Below are 20,418 nucleotides of genomic sequence, written 5' to 3' on the forward strand. Positions count from 1 at the left end.
AGCAATTGTTTTAGAAGACGACCAACTACAGAAAGTGAATGTTTAGATGTATGATTTATTTAATAATAACAGAGACTTGGGAAAACACCTAGAACCAATCAAGAGCGAACTGAAAGCGTTTTGAAACACTGGAGTAACATTAAACTTTACCAGATCTGTGTAAAGTAAAATATTTATGAGTTGTTATAAAAGTTTAAGGAACTGACTTGAGCCAAGAAAGTCTGTGTAAATAGAAATTTCTCTGGACCATACAACAAGAAGTAACTGATGCTGTCCCTCAGACTCTGTAATTTTTGTGGATGGTTTGTGAACACCCAGTCACTAAACAATGGAGCACTTGCATTAATAAAGAACTGTACCATGTGGGAATGGATCAGTGGGAGATGTATGCCAATGACCTTTCTAATGTGTTAAAGGGATGTTAATTAATGCCAGACCGTTGTACTATCCTGATATGAATACTGAATTCGGAGTCATGATAGATGCTTAAGGAATTTACTTGGTATGCTGTCTATTCCAAATCCAAGAAACTAACGAAATACCGACTTGTAAAATATGGCTTGTTAGGTGAGTCTTAACAGTTCTATTCAGACTCAATTGGAAGCACTTACAATTGTGTAGACATTCTGCAACATTAATTGCTATCATTTCGGACATCATTTATAGAATTCTTGTGGATCACAAGGGTTTAGGTGTCTTTCGAGTTGCAAGCTGCTGCATCCATGACTTCCCAGATGAACACTTCTCTTCAAGAGTACAATTCCGAAATAGTTTATGTCTAGGTATAACGAAACATAATTGCAGACACAGGATCACTGCTATTTAAAGGTTGGAAATGAATGCTTGTTAATTCTGAATCTAGCCTAGATGTCAAAACTTTACTTGTCAAGGACAAGTATGATCAGGAATATTTCTTGGATGTTTCTTGCTGCATGGCTGATGATCTGTGATAGCATGAAGTAAGAGACAAGCTTCGACAGAAGAGTGATGAGATTCTGAGTCAATGTTAAGTCACTGATACTGACGTTTTGTTCTGCCAGTGGCACGTCAGCAGTTATCACCAGGTGGTATGCATTCTATATGAATCTCAAGTGAAGTTAGTTAGATATACTCATTAATTTGGGGACACTTGGTGCGGTTAAATGTACGAAACAGTTAGCTTATTACTGCTATTTCAATAATATGCAGAAGTGAGTACAAAACATGTTGAGAATGTGAGTTATGTTCCAGAAAAGTAAAGCACTCACTCAATAAACGTAATAGCGATTAATTATAGTGTACCTGGAGAGCAATGTGTGTTACTTTTCAAATAGCCCTTTCCTGAAACGAAAAATTTGCTTTATGTGGCAAGTTGTGGAATCCCAAAATATTATTCAGTATACTGCAGGAGCCTGAAAATAGCCAAAGTATGTCATCCTGGAATCCTGTGGGGCACAGAATTTTGGGATAATTTTAAAGAAAAATGGGATGATCTCAGTTTCTGGGCACTTTTTATGACAGGATCACTTAAATTTAAATTTTCATCAACATTAATCTCCAGCAATTTTGTAGATGTTGTGTCAATGGCTCATCTCCCCACTGGACCTAGAGTTAATTTTTGACTTATTTTCCAAAATAGCTTATACTTTATTTTATTTTGATTTTATGTCAACCTGTTTGCACTGAACCAAGAGTGGGCATGCTTGAGGACTTGCGAGTAGTTGTATGAAGGAGTTGCTTCAGGGCACTTACTATAAAACTGGTATCATCTGTGAATAGCATGGCACTGGTTGCACCATCTGAGGTGTGACTTTTTTGTCCAAATACTACTCATATGTCATTTTAATAAAGTTACCAACTGAAATTCAAATATTACAGATATGTCAGAGGTTAGTAACGTAGTTATAAGAAGTGTTAAACACAGGCAAAACTTTTACTTCAACAGGTAGCATAAAGCCATCTTACACATTCTTCAAAACCATGTACAGTCAGCTTCCACAAATGATAGTAAATCAACCTGAGTACTGAACATTAGCACATCCCTGACACATCATCATCCTAATATTATCATAAACATCATCAATACTACAGAATACATGAAAACTTCATCAGATCTCAATAATATTTCACCTCACAAAATACTTCTCCATAGCTTCCAAAGAACTTATCATAACACCTCAAATACAAAATAGTTCTGAAAATGATTCCCATATTTCATTCGTGATATCACAGTATATAGTTCAAAACAAGAACCTCTCACATTCCAACTTATTCTTCAGACATTTCACATAAGTACTGATATAGCCTTTATTTCTCATAATTAATATATTGTTATGGTCTGACAAACCTTTTTTCTACTAAACTTTCCTCTCACAATGATTTGAATAGAAATAAAGTTGAGATAGTTCACAAAAACATAACATCAAGATTCACAGTTACAGCAAATGCTCTCATTAATGCTTCAAGTGTTTTCACATTACCCAAGTTTACCAGCTGACTATAATCACAATAAAAGAGTAAAAATTTCCAGCCTCACTTCTTATTCTATAAAACTCAAAATGCTTTCGAAAACTGCACAAAAGTTCCACAAAACTGTAATAATTCGTATCCATTTACGTTTATGTTTATTGCAGTTTTGAACGTAACCAGCAATCAGTACTTCTAATTTCAATATCCAAGAAATTTTCGGATTCTGTAGATATAAATGCAAAATAATTTTTCCCGACGCCGCTAGGTCATTTTTATCAAATGACTTCTGTAGGGTTTCTCAGCACAGCGGATACTAACTTTCAGGACAGGTAGGTACACCTAAGCGATGGAAAATCGCATAGCAGTACATGTCCAGAAATGCTGTTCCTGTATGGTACTGATGACACAAAACACAAGAAAGTAATGACACGAACAGGGAGGGAAAACATGTTTATTACGTTTAGCAATACTTGCAGTAGACAGATGAGATAGGTTGCACCTGTTTAAATGTTGGGACAACAAAGAGATGGTTCCTGATAATGTCGGCCCATACATTAACTGAAAACCTTTTCTGGGCTGCACACGTACTTGCTGCATGCATCACTTTACCAAGAAAATTCTTTTCTTACTAAAGAGGCCTTCTTTATAACTGCAGCTTTTTCATGTCAACCACAATTCATAGAAAATGCATATAAACATAAGACACAATTATATCGCATATGTGTTGCCAATTGCTATCTGAGACAAAGAACAAGCACTTAGTGCACAAGTTACATATTAGATGATGTCGCAATAATGACTGTATATCGACTACTAACTGTGCCTTGAAATTTTTTTCTATATGTTAGAACACAGTTTTCTCAAATGTTCAGTAAACAGAAATGATTCCAATTAAGATTGTATTCATTTCCTTTCTTCAGTAGCGAATACTTTAAATCAAAGCTACATATTTTGCAGTTTACAAGAAAGTAAGGATAAATTTAGTAAAACCGTTTGCTTTAAATGACTGAAAAATTAACTTTTAAGATTTATAAATATGCCATATCCTTAAGAGTAGGTTTTGCTACTGTGTGGCTGTATTTATGAAAAAATAAAGTTGTTTTTTATACACAGAAACAAATTTCGTTTTCTGAATAAACGATTTTCATAAACAGTTATGTAACTGATATGTTGGCAATTGTCTGAAATACATGGCCTCTTTGGTAATCAAAGTAACATGGAATCAGTAGGACAACTAATTTTCTTAACACAAGATTAATTCACAGAAATGTGCAAAATTATTATTTTTGTGTTGTGTATCAGTTTGGAAATATAGAAGATTTTAGCAAATAACCTAGTGTACAATGTAAAGATTTGGAAAACGTAAATCATATAATTTGTAGGTGAAATTTAGTTCAAACATTACTGAAAAGAAGGTGACATTGCAAAATCTCGGTTGTTTCCGGGAGTTATAAATCTTGGGTGTTATACACTGAAGTGCCAAAGATACTTGCATAGGCATGCTATTCAAACACAGAGCTTTGTAAACAAGTAAAATATGGCGTTGCAGTCGGTGGCGCCTCTACAAACAAGTGTCTGGTGCTGTTGTTAGATCGGTTACTGCTGCTACAATGGAAAGTTATCAAGATTTAAGTGAGTTTGAACATAATGTTACAGTCGGCACTCGAGCGATGGGACACGGCATCTCCGAGGTAGTGATGAAGTGGGGACTTTCCTGTACGACCATTTCACGAGTGTACATCGATTTGGGCTTTCGTGTACCCTTGATCACTGCATGACATAAAGCTTTACGCCTCGCCTGGCCCTGTCAACACCGAAATTGGACTGTCAATGACTGGAAACATTTTGCCTGATTGGACGAGTCTCGTTTCAAATTGTACCGAGCAGATGGATGTGTATGGGTATGGAGACAACCTCATGAATCCGTTCAAGCTGGTGGAGGCTATGTAATGGTGTGGGGCGTGTGCAGTTGGAGTGATATGGGACCCCTGATACGTCTAGTTATGATTCTGACACGTGCACGTATGTAAGCATCCTGTCTGATCACCTGTATCCATTCATGTTCATTGTGCAGTCTGACGGACTTGGGAAATTCCAGCAGGCCAATGTGACACTCCACACATCCAAAATTGCTACAGAGTTGCTCTAGGAACACTCTTTTGAGTTTAAACACTTCCACTGGCCACCAAACGCCCCATACATGAAGATTATTGAGGACATATGGCATGCCTTGCAATGTGCTATTCAGAAGAGACCTCCACCCCCTCTTACTCTTACGGATTTATGGACAGCCTTGCAGCATTCATGGAGTCAGTTCCCTCCAGCACTACTTCAGGCATTAGTCGAGTCCATGCCATGTCATGTTGTGGCACTTCCTCATATTCGTAGGGTCTCTATACAATATTAGGCAGGTGTAACAGTTTCATTGGCTCTTCAGTGTATGTTACAGAGTGGAACACGATTTCTTCTACTCACATTGAATATCTGGCAGAGTTAATAGTGAAGGATGAGTACAACCCAAAAATCATAGCCCTTTTAAAAGGTATTTACATGGCAAATACACAGTACAAGCTCCATGGATGCTGAAATGTTATCAAATATGAATCGATGTGCCACCATGCAAGAATGACATTGTTGTGAAATGAGTGAGGTATTCCTAATTTCGAAACTCTTATTAAATTAAAAACTACAGACATTTGCTGCTTGGTGTGTGCCTAATTACATGTTTATCAGTTTCTCAGCCACATTATTATCTCTAGGCAACATAAAGTATGCTGAGAAGTATTATAACAGTGCAGAAGGGGAACAGGAAACATAGATAATTCTTCTTGTTAGGATGTGTTTGAGTTATCTATGGGTGTTATATGGTCCGTACATGGTTTGGGAGGCAGGTATGGCGTGTGAGAAAGCTGCAGACAAACCAGTGGTGATCATATAACATTCCTTTATTAGTTTATTCGGCTTAGAACAGTCTTTTGAGTGCACTCTATACTCTAGAGTGGTCCAGTATTCCCTTGTAGTATGCTGGTGCTGTAGTGGCCAGAGGGAATAGTGTACAGCGAGAAATGTGAACGCACTGCATGAATTACAATGTGCTGAGCTGGTGCATGCAGCAGCTCAGGAGCTGAGGTGGCAGGATGTGGCCACACTACTGATACAGAGCTGTCACCTTCGTCTTCGCCACTGTGGAAAGTCGCTGTGTCCAGCTACAGGGTGATGGATTTTCCCAGAGTCGAAGTCTGGATCAGTGGTGAACAGCAGGAGCATGCAGCTGGTGCAGTGCTGACCGTCTGGGTTAGTAGGCAGGCAGAGACTCGTCGTTCGCGGCCCACCGATGGTGTTAGAGTTAGGGTGAGGGCTCCAATTTGCGCAGGCTGGGCGTAACATACTGCCCAGCTGGCCAAACAAGGACGTGCTTTTTCGACTGTGGCTAAATACTGATTCCGTGTAAGTGTTGCACTGCTGGTTCAAAGTCTCATTTATAACTTTTACAATACATTTGAATAGTCAATGATGTCTCAGTAATGCACAGCACTGATTGTTTATTTTCTACAGTAAATCCACATGTTTAAAATTATAGATATAGTATGAAACCACAGCAAATAAGAATAAGTAAACACAATGAAAGTCAATTGAAGTAATATGGCCAACAAACTATAAACTTCAAGTCAGTTCCTCTTTAAGCAGAATTTTTAATCATCAAAATCCCTATCTAAAACTTTCATAAAGAATTCTTATTTGCCAGTTAACTTTTGCACACATTTATACGTCCATTATATATATGGATTGCATATTTTCATGCTTATTATAGAACGAATTTTACTATCATTGACTAAATTCGATAACTGAGGGATCTCGTCATTGACATTGATTCAATAAACACTTTAACCATTTTTGTTGACTCAATATGTGAAGGCTTATAATACTCTTTGTGCAATTGATCTATGAAGTAGATTTATGTCAATGGGAAGTACTTGAAATCATTAATGACAGAATTTATAGGTGGTATCAATATGTCAAACAGCTAAATAATAAATTATAGCAGCCAGATATTCAATGTATTTCATAATTACTTGGAGTATTTCAGGAGATTGGCATGGACCTTCTCCTCATGCATATAGGCAAATTAAATTACTCCATGCTCTGCCAAAGAAATGAAGAATATATTTAACTCTTCAAATACAAGAACATCCACGGAGTTGGCAATATCTTGAGTAAGGTAGTAAAATTCTGTTCCATACACGCAATGTTTTCAGTCGTATATGCAACACATCCCTATCATAGGGTTTAGTTGTAGGTAGATTAAAATGTCCGGTTGGCAGACTCCTTTGCAATTATTAATAACTATGGGCCACTCTCACAATTTGTCTGCTTCTTGGAACACTGTGAAAAGTTATCTATTCATAAATAAAAAAATAAGATACTTGGCCAGTCTCAGTTTGGATTTCGAAAGTATCTCTTTTCAGAATATGCTGTTTCTCATATAAAAAGTCCCATAAGACAGAATTGAAATGACAGATATTGCCAACTGACATCTTCTATAACTTGTTAAAAGCATTTGATTTTGAAGTTCACATTAGGCCTATTGCTCTGCATAAGCTCAAACGCCCTCATAGGATCCAGGGTGTTGGGTTAAGAAACGCAGGGGAGTGTTCACAATGAAACAAAATCTTCAGAATGGGTAATACTCATTAACGTGTACCATAGGCACGAATATTGGGTTCAATCTTGGTCCTGTTATGTACAGGGTGCTCCATTGATAGTGACCAGGCTTAATATCTCACGAAATAAGCGTCAAAAGAAAAAAACTACAAAGAACGAAACTCGTTTAGCTTGAATGGGGAAACCAGATGGCGCTATGGTTGGCCTGCTAGGTCAAATGGATATCAACTGCGTTTTTTTTTAAATACGAACCCCCATTTTTTATTACATATTCGTGTACAATATAAAGAAATATGAATGTTTTAGTTGGATCACTTTTTTCGCTTTGTGATAGATGGCGCTGTAATAGTCACAAACGTATCAATAAGTACGTGGTATCACGTAACATTCCGCCAGTGCGGACGGTATTTGCCTCGTGATACATTACCCTAGTTAAAATGGACTGCGTGCCAATCGCGGGAAAGGTCGATATCGTGTTGATGTATGGCTATTGTGATCAAAATGCCCAATGGGGGTGTGCTATGTATACTGCTCGATATCCTGGACGACATTAGCCACGTGTCTGGACCATTCGCCGGATAGTTATGTTATTTAAGGAAACAGGACGTGTTCAGCCACATGTTAAACGTCAACCACGACCTGCAACAAATGATGATGCCCAAGTACGTGTTTTAGCTGCTGTCGCAGATAATTCGCACATCAGTAGCAGACAAATTGCGCGAGGATCGGGAATCTCAAAAACGTCGGTGCTGAGAATGCTACATCAATATCGATTGCACCCTTACCATATGTCTATACACCAGGAATTGCATGGCGACGACGTTGAACGTCGTGTACAGTTCTGCCACTGGGCACAAGAGAAATTACGGGACGATGACAGATTTTTTGCACACGTTCTATTTAGTGACGAAGCGTTATTCACCAAAAGCGGTGACGTAAACCGGCATAATATGCACTATTGGGCAACGGAAAATCCACGATGGCTGTGACAAATGGAACATCAGCGACCTTGGCGGGTTAATGTATGGTGCGGCATTATGGGAGGAAGGATACTTGGCCCCCATTTTATCGATGGCAGTCTAAATGGTGGAATGTATGCTGATTTCTTCGTAATGTTCTACCGATGTTACTACAAGATGTTTCACTGCATGACAGAATGGCGATGTTCTTCCAACATCATGGATGTCCGGCACATAGCTCACGTGCAGTTGAAGCACCATACCATGGTCCGCACGTTCAACAGATCTGACGTCCCCGGATTTATTTCTGTGGGGAAAGTTGAAGGATGTTTGCTATCGTGATGCACCGACAACGTCTGACGACATGTGTCAGTGCATTGTCAATGCATATGCGAACATTGCAGAAGGCGAACTACTCGCTGTTGAGAGGAATGTCGTTACACGTATTGCCAAATGCATTGAGGTTGATGGACATCATTTTGAGCACTTATTGCATTAATGTGGTATTTACAGGTAATCACGCTGTAACAGCATGCATTCTCAGAAATGATAAGTTCACAAAGGTATATGTATCACATTGGAACAACCAAAATAAAATGTTCAAAAGTACCTACATTCTGAATTTTAATTTAAAAAACCTACCTGTTACCAACTGTTCGTCTAAAATTGTGAGCCATATGTTTGTGACTATTACAGGCCATCTATCACAAAGCGAAAAAAGTTGTCCAACTGAAACATTCATATTTCTTAACGTACTACACGAATATGTAAAAAAATGGGGGTTCCTATTTAAAGAAATGCAGTTGATATCCGTTTGACCTATGGCAGCGTCATATAGCAGGCCAACCATAGCACCATCTGGTTTCTCCCATCAAGCTAGACAAGTTTCATTCTTTGTAGTTTTTTCGTTTGACGTTTATTTCGTGAGATATTTGGCCCAGTCACGATCAATGGACCACCCTGTATAAATGATCTTCCATCATATACGGCAGAAATAAAAACATTTTTCATTTCTAATGGTGCAAGTTTTAAAATCAAGTCAATTGGGGCAATTTCAATACTCTAAAATGTAAATAATGTTTTCCTGAAAACTATTAACTGATTCTGGAATTTAGATAAAACACTGATTCTGGAATTTAGATTAAACACAATAATGCTACTCATTATGGCTCAAGGTCTGACCACATAATAAATAATGTATAGAGTTAATCAACAAATAAAACAGAATATTCTAACTTCTTTGGTAATAACCTGAACTGGGGAGCACATGTTACAGGTCTTCCTAACCATCTTAGTCCTATGGACAAAATCAGATTTAAAATATAAAGACCAGTAGGCACTGACTGTCATGTCATGTAACTTGATGCACCATTATGTGAGGGTTTATTCACACTGTCCATCACATCACGCCATCTCAATTCACTTAGGCCAGTATAGCACAGTGAAAGTGAAGTTATGATTTACCATCCATGACACAAAAGTAGGAATATAGTGTTGGAGTTAAGAATTAACAGTGACAAAGTTTATGAAAGGCCAAAGCAAACTTCATAATGTTAGTTCTTGATCATTTTTTTGTGGTAAACTTTGTAAAAGTGAAACATTTCAAACCATCGATATTTATTTGTTAGCCAAAAAATGTACACACAATATTTATAACAGAACAAATAGAGACTGTTTATCTTATCCATTATGTTTTTCTCATATGATTAACAATGTCATAAACAACTGTATTTGCTGCCTACTTTAGAACTGACTTTTTCAATAAAATGTTGTTAACTGAAAATTGCTTTGTCAGCTTATGTTTTCACTATAAATGTACCGTGTGTCTGTTGTGGTGAAACATAAATAATTTTTGGCTTTCAGATATCAGACCTTGTTTGGGAACATCAACGAAAAAAATATCCAAGTCGTAATGCAACATTTGTAGTTCGCCACGTAAATAAGTGTTAGAAGATACAAAAGCACAAAATCCACTACTAAACATTAATGAGCGCGGCAGTAATAGGTTAACTTTGATTTGTAGACGATGTCACTGTCAAAAACTCTCTTCCCTTGCAACGTTGACACGACACGACGTGACGTGAAGTGACGGCCGATTGACGGTCTCTTTGAATGCCGTAATTTGAATCAGATCGCCCGGGCAGTGCCAGCTGTCGCCCTACCCCCTCTTCCAAGAGAGGGAGGCGGGCCGCACTGCCCCATGGACAGTTAGCTCGCCTGCTGCCCTGCAGGCTGCGACCAACGAGGCGGTGCCTGCCCTTCATGCTGCTGTGTTAGTGGAATGGGAGGCACTATCTACAGAAGCACTGGGCATGCGCTGTGAGCTTCATCTGCTCAGGGACGAGCTGGGGGCGGCAAAGACAGGCACGTCCACTTCCGCTACTGCTGGTGCAGATGTACTAAGCGACGGACCACCGGATCCCGCGGTCACGCTGGGGCTAGAGGGTGCACCCATGGGCTACGAGCCATCTGCTCTCCCTCCTAACCAGATTGTTGCGTAGCAGACACACAGAGAAGAAGGGTCTTCTGTTGTTGCCGCACACAACGCATCTGCATTGGCGGTGGACGAGCGCATCCACCTTCCATTCCCGGATGAGCGCCGCTTCCACATATTGCTGAAGAAGGTCTCTGGGGCACTCAGGGTCGGGACTTAGCCCCACCTTGATAACCCGTACCCCCTTACCCTCCCGACAAACCCAAGCTCACCTTTCCTCACATGCCCTATCACCTCATCAGGCACCTAGGGGTCTTGTGTTTGGTCGTCTCGAGGAAGAAACTGAAGCTCACCAACAGCCATCCTGTATTCACACTCACGAACTAGGATCACAACATTGTGCTCTCAGCTTCTTGGGTGCAGGAAGAAAAACTTATGGAGGTAGTCTGGCAGCTGCACCTGCTGCCAGCTAATCTGGCTCCCAAAGATGTGGAAGCAGTCAAGTCACTCTTCAAACTAGATCCCCAGCATCTTCAGTTTCCCTGTCCTCCATAGTTATCGCCAGAGAGAACATCAGGCCAGTCCACATCGTGAGGCCCAACATGTTCCACCCATTAGGATTGATGGAGGATAGCACTCGCATACTTAGCCTCCATTCATCTGAACTCAGGATCGTCCATTGGGAAACAGCATCAATGTCACCTAGACCCATCAGGATTAATGGAGGATAGCACTCGCATACTTAGCTTCCATTCATCTGAACTCAGGATCGTCCATTGGGAAACAGCATCAATGTCACCTAGACTTTAATATATATATATATATATATATATATATATATATATATATATATATATATATATATATATATACTCCTGGAAATGGAAAAAAGAACACATTGACACCGGTGTGTCAGACCCACCATACTTGCTCCAGACACTGCGAGAGGGCTGTACAAGCAATGATCACACGCACGGCACAGCGAACACACCAGGAACCGCGGTGTTGGCCGTCGAATGGCGCTAGCTGCGCAGCATTTGTGCACCGCCGCCGTCAGTGTCAGCCAGTTTGCCGTGGCATACGGAGCTCCATCGCAGTCTTTAACACTGGTAGCATGCCGCGACAGCGTGGACGTGAACTGTATGTGCAGTTGACGGACTTTGAGCGAGGGTGTATAGTGGGCATGCGGGAGGCCGGGTGGACGTACCGCCGAATTGCTCAACACGTGGGGCGTGAGGTCTCCACAGTACATCGATGTTGTCGCCAGTAGTCGGCGGAAGGTGCACGTGCCCGTCGACCTGGGACCGGACCGCAGCGACGCACGGATGCACGCCAAGACCGCAGGATCCTACGCAGTGCCGTAGGGGACCGCATCGCCACTTCCCAGCAAATTAGGGACACTGTTGCTCCTGGGGTATTGGCGAGGACCATTCGCAACCGTCTCCATGAAGCTGGGCTATGGTCCCGCACACCGTTAGGCCGTCTTCCGCTCACGCCCCAACATCGTGCAGCCCGCCTCCAGTGGTGTCGCGACAGGCGTGAATGGAGGGACGAATGGAGACGTGTCGTCTTCAGCGATGAGAGCCGCTTCTGCCTTGGTGCCAATGATGGTCGTATGTGTGTTTGGCGCCGTGCAGGTGAGCGCCACAATCAGGACTGCATACGACCGAGGCACACAGGGCCAACACCCGGCATCATGGTGTGGGGAGCGATCTCCTACACTGGCCGTACACCACTGGTGATCGTCGAGGGGACACTGAATAGTGCACGGTACATCCAAACCATCATCGAACCCATCGTTCTACCATTCCTAGACCGGCAAGGGAACTTGCTGTTCCAACAGGACAATGCACGTCCGCATGTATCCCGTGCCACCCAACGTGCTCTAGAAGGTGTAAGTCAACTACCCTGGCCAGCAAGATCTCCGGATCTGTCCCCCATTGAGCATGTTTGGGACTGGATGAAGCGTCGTCTCACGTGGTCTGCACGTCCAGCACGAACGCTGGTCCAACTGAGGCGCCAGGTGGAAATGGCACGGCAAGCCGTTCCACAGGACCACATCCAGCATCTCTACGATCGTCTCCATGGGAGAATAGCAGCCTGCATTGCTGCGAAAGGTGGATATACACTGTACTAGTGCCGACATTGTGCATGCTCTGTTGCCTGTGTCTATGTGCCTGTGGTTCTGTCAGTGTGATCATGTGATGTATCTGACCCCAGGAATGTGTCAATAAAGTTTCCCCTTCCTGGGACAATGAATTCACGGTGTTCTTATTTCAATTTCCAGGAGTGTATATAGTGACTATAGTATATATATATATATATATATATATATATATATATATATATATATATATATATATATATATATATATATATAGTCCATTGATCGTGACCGGGCCAAATAAACGTCAAACGAAAAAACTACAAAGAACAAAACTTGTCTAGCTTGAAGGGGGAAACCAGATGGCGCTATGGTTGGCCCACTAGATGGCGCTGCCATAGGTCAAACGGATATGAACTGCGTTTCTTTAAATAGGAACCCCCATCTTTATTACATATTCGTGTAGTACGTAAAGAAATATGAATATACTAGTTGGACCACTTTTTTCGCTTTGTGATAGATGGCGCTGTAGTAGTCACAAACTTATAAGTACGTGGTATCACTATCAATGGACCACCCTGTATACTAATTTTTGATGATGATACAAGTATCTTGATCTAGGGAGTGAAATCTTCAGTGCAGATTACAGCTGAAGCAATAACACAAAAGTATAGAAATGGTTTGTGACAAAAAACCTATGATTAAACCCATTAAAAATAAGTTTCACACTGTTTCACAAAGGAAATAAGCTACAAGTTCTTGAACTAAATATAAGTAGTCATAAAATAAATGAAACTTCACATATAATGTTTCTTGGAATGCAAAACACCTTAATCTGGGATGACTTTTTGCCACTTCTGAAGGCTTTTTACAAAAAAATTAAAAAAACCTAGAGAAAGGTTCTTGGTAAATTCTGCAGGGGTATATGAGTTGAGCATGCCTCATCCAATAAAATATGTACATATTTTCTGAATTGCACCTTTCTTTCAAAAGTATTGTTAGAAACTTGGTACAAGGTTAACCCATAGGGGATGATGACTTTTGCCATTGTCTCATTCTTGGGTTTTTCATTGCCGAACAGTGAATGGCTTAAAGCCAACAACATACAAAGTAAATAATTTTTAACAATAAAATAATTAAGGTTGAGTAAGAAGTACATTGTTTTTGTCCTAATGATAGTTGTTTCTAAAGATGGCTCAGTAAGCCAAAAACTACTTAGAAATAAACAATACTCTGTAGAAGAAAAAGAGTGTTCACGTTATTTAATCTTAAAGATGGGATTGTTCTACCAAGAAGTATCAGAATAGTCCATAAATACGAATAAAATAATCATATTTTATTGGGTATGTAATGTATTATTACAAATTTTACAGTACTTTACGAATTTACTGGTCCTATATGTTTTTAGACTCTGGGATGCAAAAGAAGAACCTCACTGGTTGAGATCCGCTTGTATAGTGCACCAAAAATCCAGCAATAAAAATGAAAACGATAATCGCAAATTGTCACAGCATATGCAGCAAATATATCCTCCTTTTCTTTAGTAAATAAAATTTATCTACTCACTGGTGTATGATGTTTCGCATGCAATTTGGCCGTGAGGGTATTTTGGTGAATACCTGTAGTTGGCATAGCGACGACAATTTGCGATATTTTGTACGTCTGTGGCATCTTCTGCAATAGTATCGTTACAGCAAATTAGTATTATAAATACTACTACCTTACAGTATATTACTGAAAAGTCACCCAGAGCCTTAATAAAAAGGTGGTGTATAATCACCCCTGCATCTTTCAGTTTTTAACATCTCTCCCTATTGTGCCAAAGCCATCAGTGAGAGAACATTCATAGTGTGGCGTCACGCTAATACATAATGTAGCAAATCTATGTACTAATCAGAGTTTTCTGGAGTTCTTCCTTGTGTGAGACCCTATAGAAGGTTTTCAATCAACAGGCTCATACCACAAAATAGTCAGACTGCTGCAGATGGTTTGGTGCGACGATTTGAAGTAGAATGTAAATACTGAATAACTCTGCAGATGGCAGTACTATCCAACAAAGTTTTTAGGGACCTTAGCTCTTCTGGTGGGGACACTCCAAAATTCTTGAACGCATTTGTTCGACAGACAGTGTGGGCGGCACAGTGCAAAGTCACCCCAGATTATGGTGGATAATAAGTTTAGATGGACCGAACATATTGATTATCAGCTCAAGAAAGTAAACTAAGCATGCTTTGCACAGAAAACTATTTCACTCTATGATGACAGAGAAATAACAAGCTAATGTTGTCATATTTTGCATATTTCCATTCTCAGATCTCATGTGGTATCATATTCTTGAGAAACGTTGCAAAAGGGGTAAAAATTTTTAATATCGGTATACGGAAACGAGCTGTATGTTTGATTTGTAGCGTTTGAAATTGGACATTCTGTTGGCATCTATCCAAGACATTTAGGATATTGACACTCGCAACTCACTATATCTACTTTTCAAACTCGCTGTGATATTCACAGTCATGACACATGGCAGAAGCAAAGCCTTCATAAAGACTCAGTAACTCTCAGTATTGTACAAAAAGGAGTTATCCAGGTTGTAATAAAAGTGTACAATAAGCCCCCACTGAATGTAAAAAATGACGCTGACAACACTCATGTATTCAGTATGGAACTGAAACAATTGCTCTTAAGTTAAATGAATTTTTAGATGTATAAGTTTTGTAAAGATGTATTATACTATAAGTTATGTAATTTGTAAGCTAACGTGTGTAATATTGTATATCTAGTATGTATATCGTCTTCAGTGTTGTTGTTTTTCTTGAAAACTTGACTGTGATATTGTGTATCTTGCATTTATGACGTTTACAGTAATGTTTGTTTTTCTTCTCTTTGTGCTCATGTAATACTATATTCACTGACTTGTCCTACATTACAGCACAAACTTTGCACAGAATTTAATTTAACAGGGCCAAATAAAAATGAAATCAAACATTGAAATCTCTCTGTAAATTTTAGTTACGCAAATGCGGATCAGTACCAGTAACCTAACTACTCTGTTGCGCCTTGATTTTTAAAATGATACGTTGAGTAAACGTTCTGATGGTTTCAAACGACAAAATTAAACAAACTCTACACTTCATTCCGTGGAACAGAAACTGCAGACAGTTTACGTGCGCCTCTGAGACATAAAAAAAATAACAAAAATAATGTTATTTATGCATGTTTTGTACCTTAAAACTTTCCATCCGCATTAACGTCTTTGTATTTACGTACCGATAACTATATACACTGTCATATCAGTTTATTTTTCTGCCACAATTATAATATCAACATGATGTTCATCCGCTGTGCATATATCGACTCTTCAGCTGATATGTCACATTACCAGCTGTCCAATAGAGAATGCTACCGAGTTGGAAGTTGTGTGGTGGCGTTTGATGAGTGTCGAATCTGTGCGAATGTGAACGTTGTAATTATAATGTAAACCTATTATTGTTAAACCGTAGGTAAGTCTGGTTATACCGATAATGGAGAATAAAAAAATGGTTTGCCCTGGGAATGGCATTTATGTGGTGCAAGGGGAGATGACAATACTCCTGACAGCTATGCGAAGAGGGGCTAGGTGGTCGTCACATTCATACCAGGTAAATATTATTTTATATTCTGTTATGCAGCTAATATAATTTGTACATATGTGTCTGAGAGCTGTCGTACTGTTAATTGCCATAGCCTACTTACAATAATTATTGACAGCTTTTGTGGATCGTAACCAATTCGTTTTTATTCGTCTGTTTTGTTCCTTTCTAATAATAAGTGGTACACGGTTACAACAGGAGAAAAATCTGTGCCCAATGGCTTCACTTAAAGACCGAGAGCAGTGGCAATAGCTTAGTTGTCAGTGCTAACAAACAAGCAAAATTACATGAAATAACTGCAGAATTAAATATGGATTACATGACGAATGGATCCATTAAGACAGTGCGGCGAAATTTGGTGTGGATGAACTATGGCAGCAGATGGCCGACAATAGTGCCTTTGAAATGACTGCACAACATTGGTTGCAGCACCTCTCCTGTTCTCGTGACCATATCGGTTTGACCCCAGACAACTGGAAAACCGTTGCCTGATTAGATGAGTACCAATTTCAGTTAGTAAGAGCTGATGGTAGGGTTAGAGTGTGGTGCAGACCCCACGGAGCCATGGACTCAGGTTACCAACAATGCACTGTGCAAGCTAATGGTGGCTCCATAATGGTGTGGGCTCCATTTACATGGAATGGTCTGGGTCCTTTGGTCCAACTGAAATGACTGGAAATTATGTTCAGCTACTTGGAGACGATTTGCAACCGGTTATGTACTTCATGTTCCCAAACAAAGATGGTTTTTTTTATGGATGACAATGCACTAGGCCACAATTGGTTGCATTTGGTTTGAGGAACATTGTGGACAGTTTGAGCAAATGATTTTGCCACATAGATCGCCTGACATGGGACATAAGAGAGGTTAGTTCATGCACAGAGTCCTACACCGGCAACACTGTCTCAATTATGGACTGTTATAGAGGCATGTGGCTCAATATTTCAGCATGGGAATTCCAACAATTTGTTGATTCCATGCCATTTGAGTTGTTGCACTACGTCGGGCAAAAAGTGGTCTAACACAATATTAGAATGTATCCCATGACTTTTGTCACCTCAGTGTATGATTGATTGTATAACAGTAAAGCATATTTACAGGAATCAAGTAAAGTGTAGCCATAGTTAACGTGGCGCTGATATACATAGTGACCTACACTTATTGAGGCAAAGTTCAGTGTCAGATTTAAGAATTACCAGCTGAAATATCATAAGAAATGAGCAGCATATAAATTGGATGATGATAAAATATACAAATGCAACCACAGACTTAATAGGAATAAGAAGTTAGAATCTAGGAAACCTTGGATGACCCCATAAATATTGTTTGACAAAAGGAATGGGCTGAAAGAGAAAAGCCCTGCTCAGTATAAAGCAATTGAAAATAAGATAACAAGACAGTTTTTTTTTTGAGACTATTGAAAATGTATTTCGCAAACACTCTTCAGGTAGAAAATTTTGCCATGAGAACCTCAACATGATACAGGAATTAATTTTTTTTTGCTAGAACCTAGCACTGCAGCAGATGGATGAAGAACTACACGGGCACTCCAAGACTTGTGGGATGAATTTTGTATGTCATCGTTGCCAAGACGTACCAAATAACAAGCTAGACACTGGTGCATTCATCCTCATTTTGAGGGGGGTTTCACTGTCAGAGTGGTCAAAATCATGTGTTACCAGTGTGATGTGAAGCCATGTTACCCAATCAGATGTGGTGTTTTAAATGCCAGTACTTTGAGCATATGTTTTTTCAGCATGCATACAACCCAAGTTTTGGAGGCTAGCCTGCCACATACGGAAAATTCATCTACCTGTGTCAGTTGCAAGAAGAACGCCCTCCCCAATCGCTGAAATGTTTTAACCTCCTCAGGGAATGCAAAATCCAGGAATTGGAGGTCACTTATGTTTCGAAGCTCAGAAATATGATGGTGATTTGCATCCAGTCTAGGTGACATTTATTTTTGACACTACTGTGGCCAGGCGGTGAGTAGTACCTGGTCTATTTACTCTCTAAACACCATCATCTTGTATCGCGCCAGTAAACTTGACAGGTGGGACAATAGGTCCTCCAGACTCTTGATTCTTGCAGGCTCATCTTTGAGAATCAGTCCCCTCATTTAGCCACAGAAACAGCTTTCTGCTCTGATATTCACCAATGACACAGCTCCCTATTGGGAACCAGCTCACTGGAAACTTAACATACCAGAGGCCCAACACCAGCCATTGGCTGAGGGAGCGATGGATTTTGGGTTCCAGGTATGCCTGCTCTTCTTCCATTCCTACACCCTTAATAAATAAGCTCTCATAAGAATCTCAGCTGCCAAAAGTTGTGAAAGAGAAGAAGGTGAAGACAAATAGTCTTGGGAGAAGGCTACTCTGGTGGATATTGCTATTCCTTTTTTCAGAACTGCTACAACTAGTTTCCTCCTGTTGTGTGATCTGTATTTTGTTCTCCAAGAAAGTCTTCACTGATGACCATTCCCCAACTCTTTGAGGTTACCATACATAGTCAGAAATGTACTGGCCCTAAGAGATCAAGGTAAGGAATTGGTTCACACAAATCACATCAGTGAGAGGATACTCCTACATACTGTGTTTGAAGCTTTAGCAGTGCAAGTTCTAAAATGCCCAGTGATCATCATGTGAAACGTTTATTTACCATCTGGCAGGATGCTTACTTACCTTGAAATGATCACCTTAAACCAAAAACTCGTCCCCCTCCCGTTTCTCCTACCTGTTGAATGTGCACAACCCCTGTAGGTAAGCACTACTTCATCTGGTAAGAACATTCTGATTGATCATCTTCATTCCAGTCTTGATCTGTCTCTCCTCAGTGACAGTTCTCCTACCCACTTCAGTACTGCCCATGGCATCTTTCATCTATCAACCTTAAATCCCCTCCGTCAGTCTTGTGGCTTTATCACAATGGTCTCTACACAGTGATCTTTGTCGCATGACTACTTCCTGGTGATCTCATCACTTCCTTGTCATTGCCCGACAGATCTTCACATCAGATTCTTCAAAGAGAAAAGCAGCAGTTGTATACCTGTGCGGTCATCTTTGCCACCTCTGTACCAGATTACACTGCCAAGTTTGGATTAGACATCTCTAACATAATCACCTGTGTTCCTAGAACTGCTGTTTTCCTTTCTACATGCCATCTCTACCATTGGCAGCTACCATGGCGAACCAAAACATTGCAACTACTATTCAAGTTCATCGGAATACCCTGCAGTGTCTCAACCAACATCCTTCACAGACCAGTCTCCTCCCTTTTAAATGGCTTTGTGCTAGGGCTCACTGTCTAATTAAATGCAGTAAGAGGAAACACTTGGAGCAGCCTCCTCCTCCATCCTCGGTGTGGGCCAAGCTCTGTAGTACTGTAGGTCACCAAAGAGATACAACTATTCTAGGTATCTTACTAATGATGGTATATGTTCTGATGCATCAGTTCTTTTTGAACAGCTTGTGACCCATTTGGTTGTGCATTTGGCATCCTCTGCTTATATCAGTACCCTTTGAATGTGTAAACAAGAAGTTGACATCTCCTTGTCTTTCACCCCTGTCACACTGAATTAAATAATGAACCTTTCTCCGACGGGGAACTGCTTTAGGCTCTTGAAACATCACACACTATGGCTCAAAGTCTTGATTCAATTCATAATCAGATGATCCAACATCTGAACGTTACTCAAACATTCTGTCTATTCAGGATCTTCCACCGTATTTTCCCTTCACAATGGTGAGATGGTGTCGTCATCCCAATCCTTAAACCAGGCTAAAATCCAACATGTATCATCAGCTACCAACTGATCAGTGTCACCAACATACTCTACAAACTGCAGGAAAGGTTTGTAGTTTGGTGATTATGCTGGGTTCTCAAATCTCGCAACCTTTTGTTCCCCCTATCAGTGTGGCATCTGAGAGGAGTGATCCACAACTAGCCATATGGTTAGGTTGTAAACAGCAATCCAGTAGACTTTTTCTAACAACCACCACCACCACCTCATTGCATTCTTTCCGGCTCTACATAAGGCATATGACTCCTTAGTGCCATCACAGTTTATTTACCCTCTATGACAAAGGCTTTTGAGGCACCCTACTGTTCTCTACAGGGTGACCAGTGAACGAGCACCAAATTTCAAAATTAAATATCTGGAAAACTGAAGGTCAATAGATG

The 20,418-nt window shown here is 40.2% G+C and overlaps 1 protein-coding gene across 2 annotated transcripts in view; it reads left to right on the plus strand.

Annotated features, from left to right (window-relative positions):
* Positions 1–15,981: 15,981 nt before the first annotated feature.
* The window catches only part of LOC124593683 (Golgi-specific brefeldin A-resistance guanine nucleotide exchange factor 1), a 304,033-nt gene continuing 299,596 nt past the window's right edge, over positions 15,982–20,418 (plus strand). For both annotated transcript variants that reach the window (XM_047131983.1, XM_047131984.1), the window contains exon 1: positions 15,982–16,245. In XM_047131983.1, coding sequence (XP_046987939.1) covers positions 16,129–16,245 — 117 coding nt within the window. In that variant the 5' untranslated portion in view covers positions 15,982–16,128. The remainder of the gene's footprint in view (positions 16,246–20,418) is intronic.

Source organism: Schistocerca americana, chromosome 2, assembly GCF_021461395.2.
Source record: "Schistocerca americana isolate TAMUIC-IGC-003095 chromosome 2, iqSchAmer2.1, whole genome shotgun sequence".
NCBI lineage: Eukaryota > Metazoa > Arthropoda > Insecta > Orthoptera > Acrididae > Schistocerca > Schistocerca americana.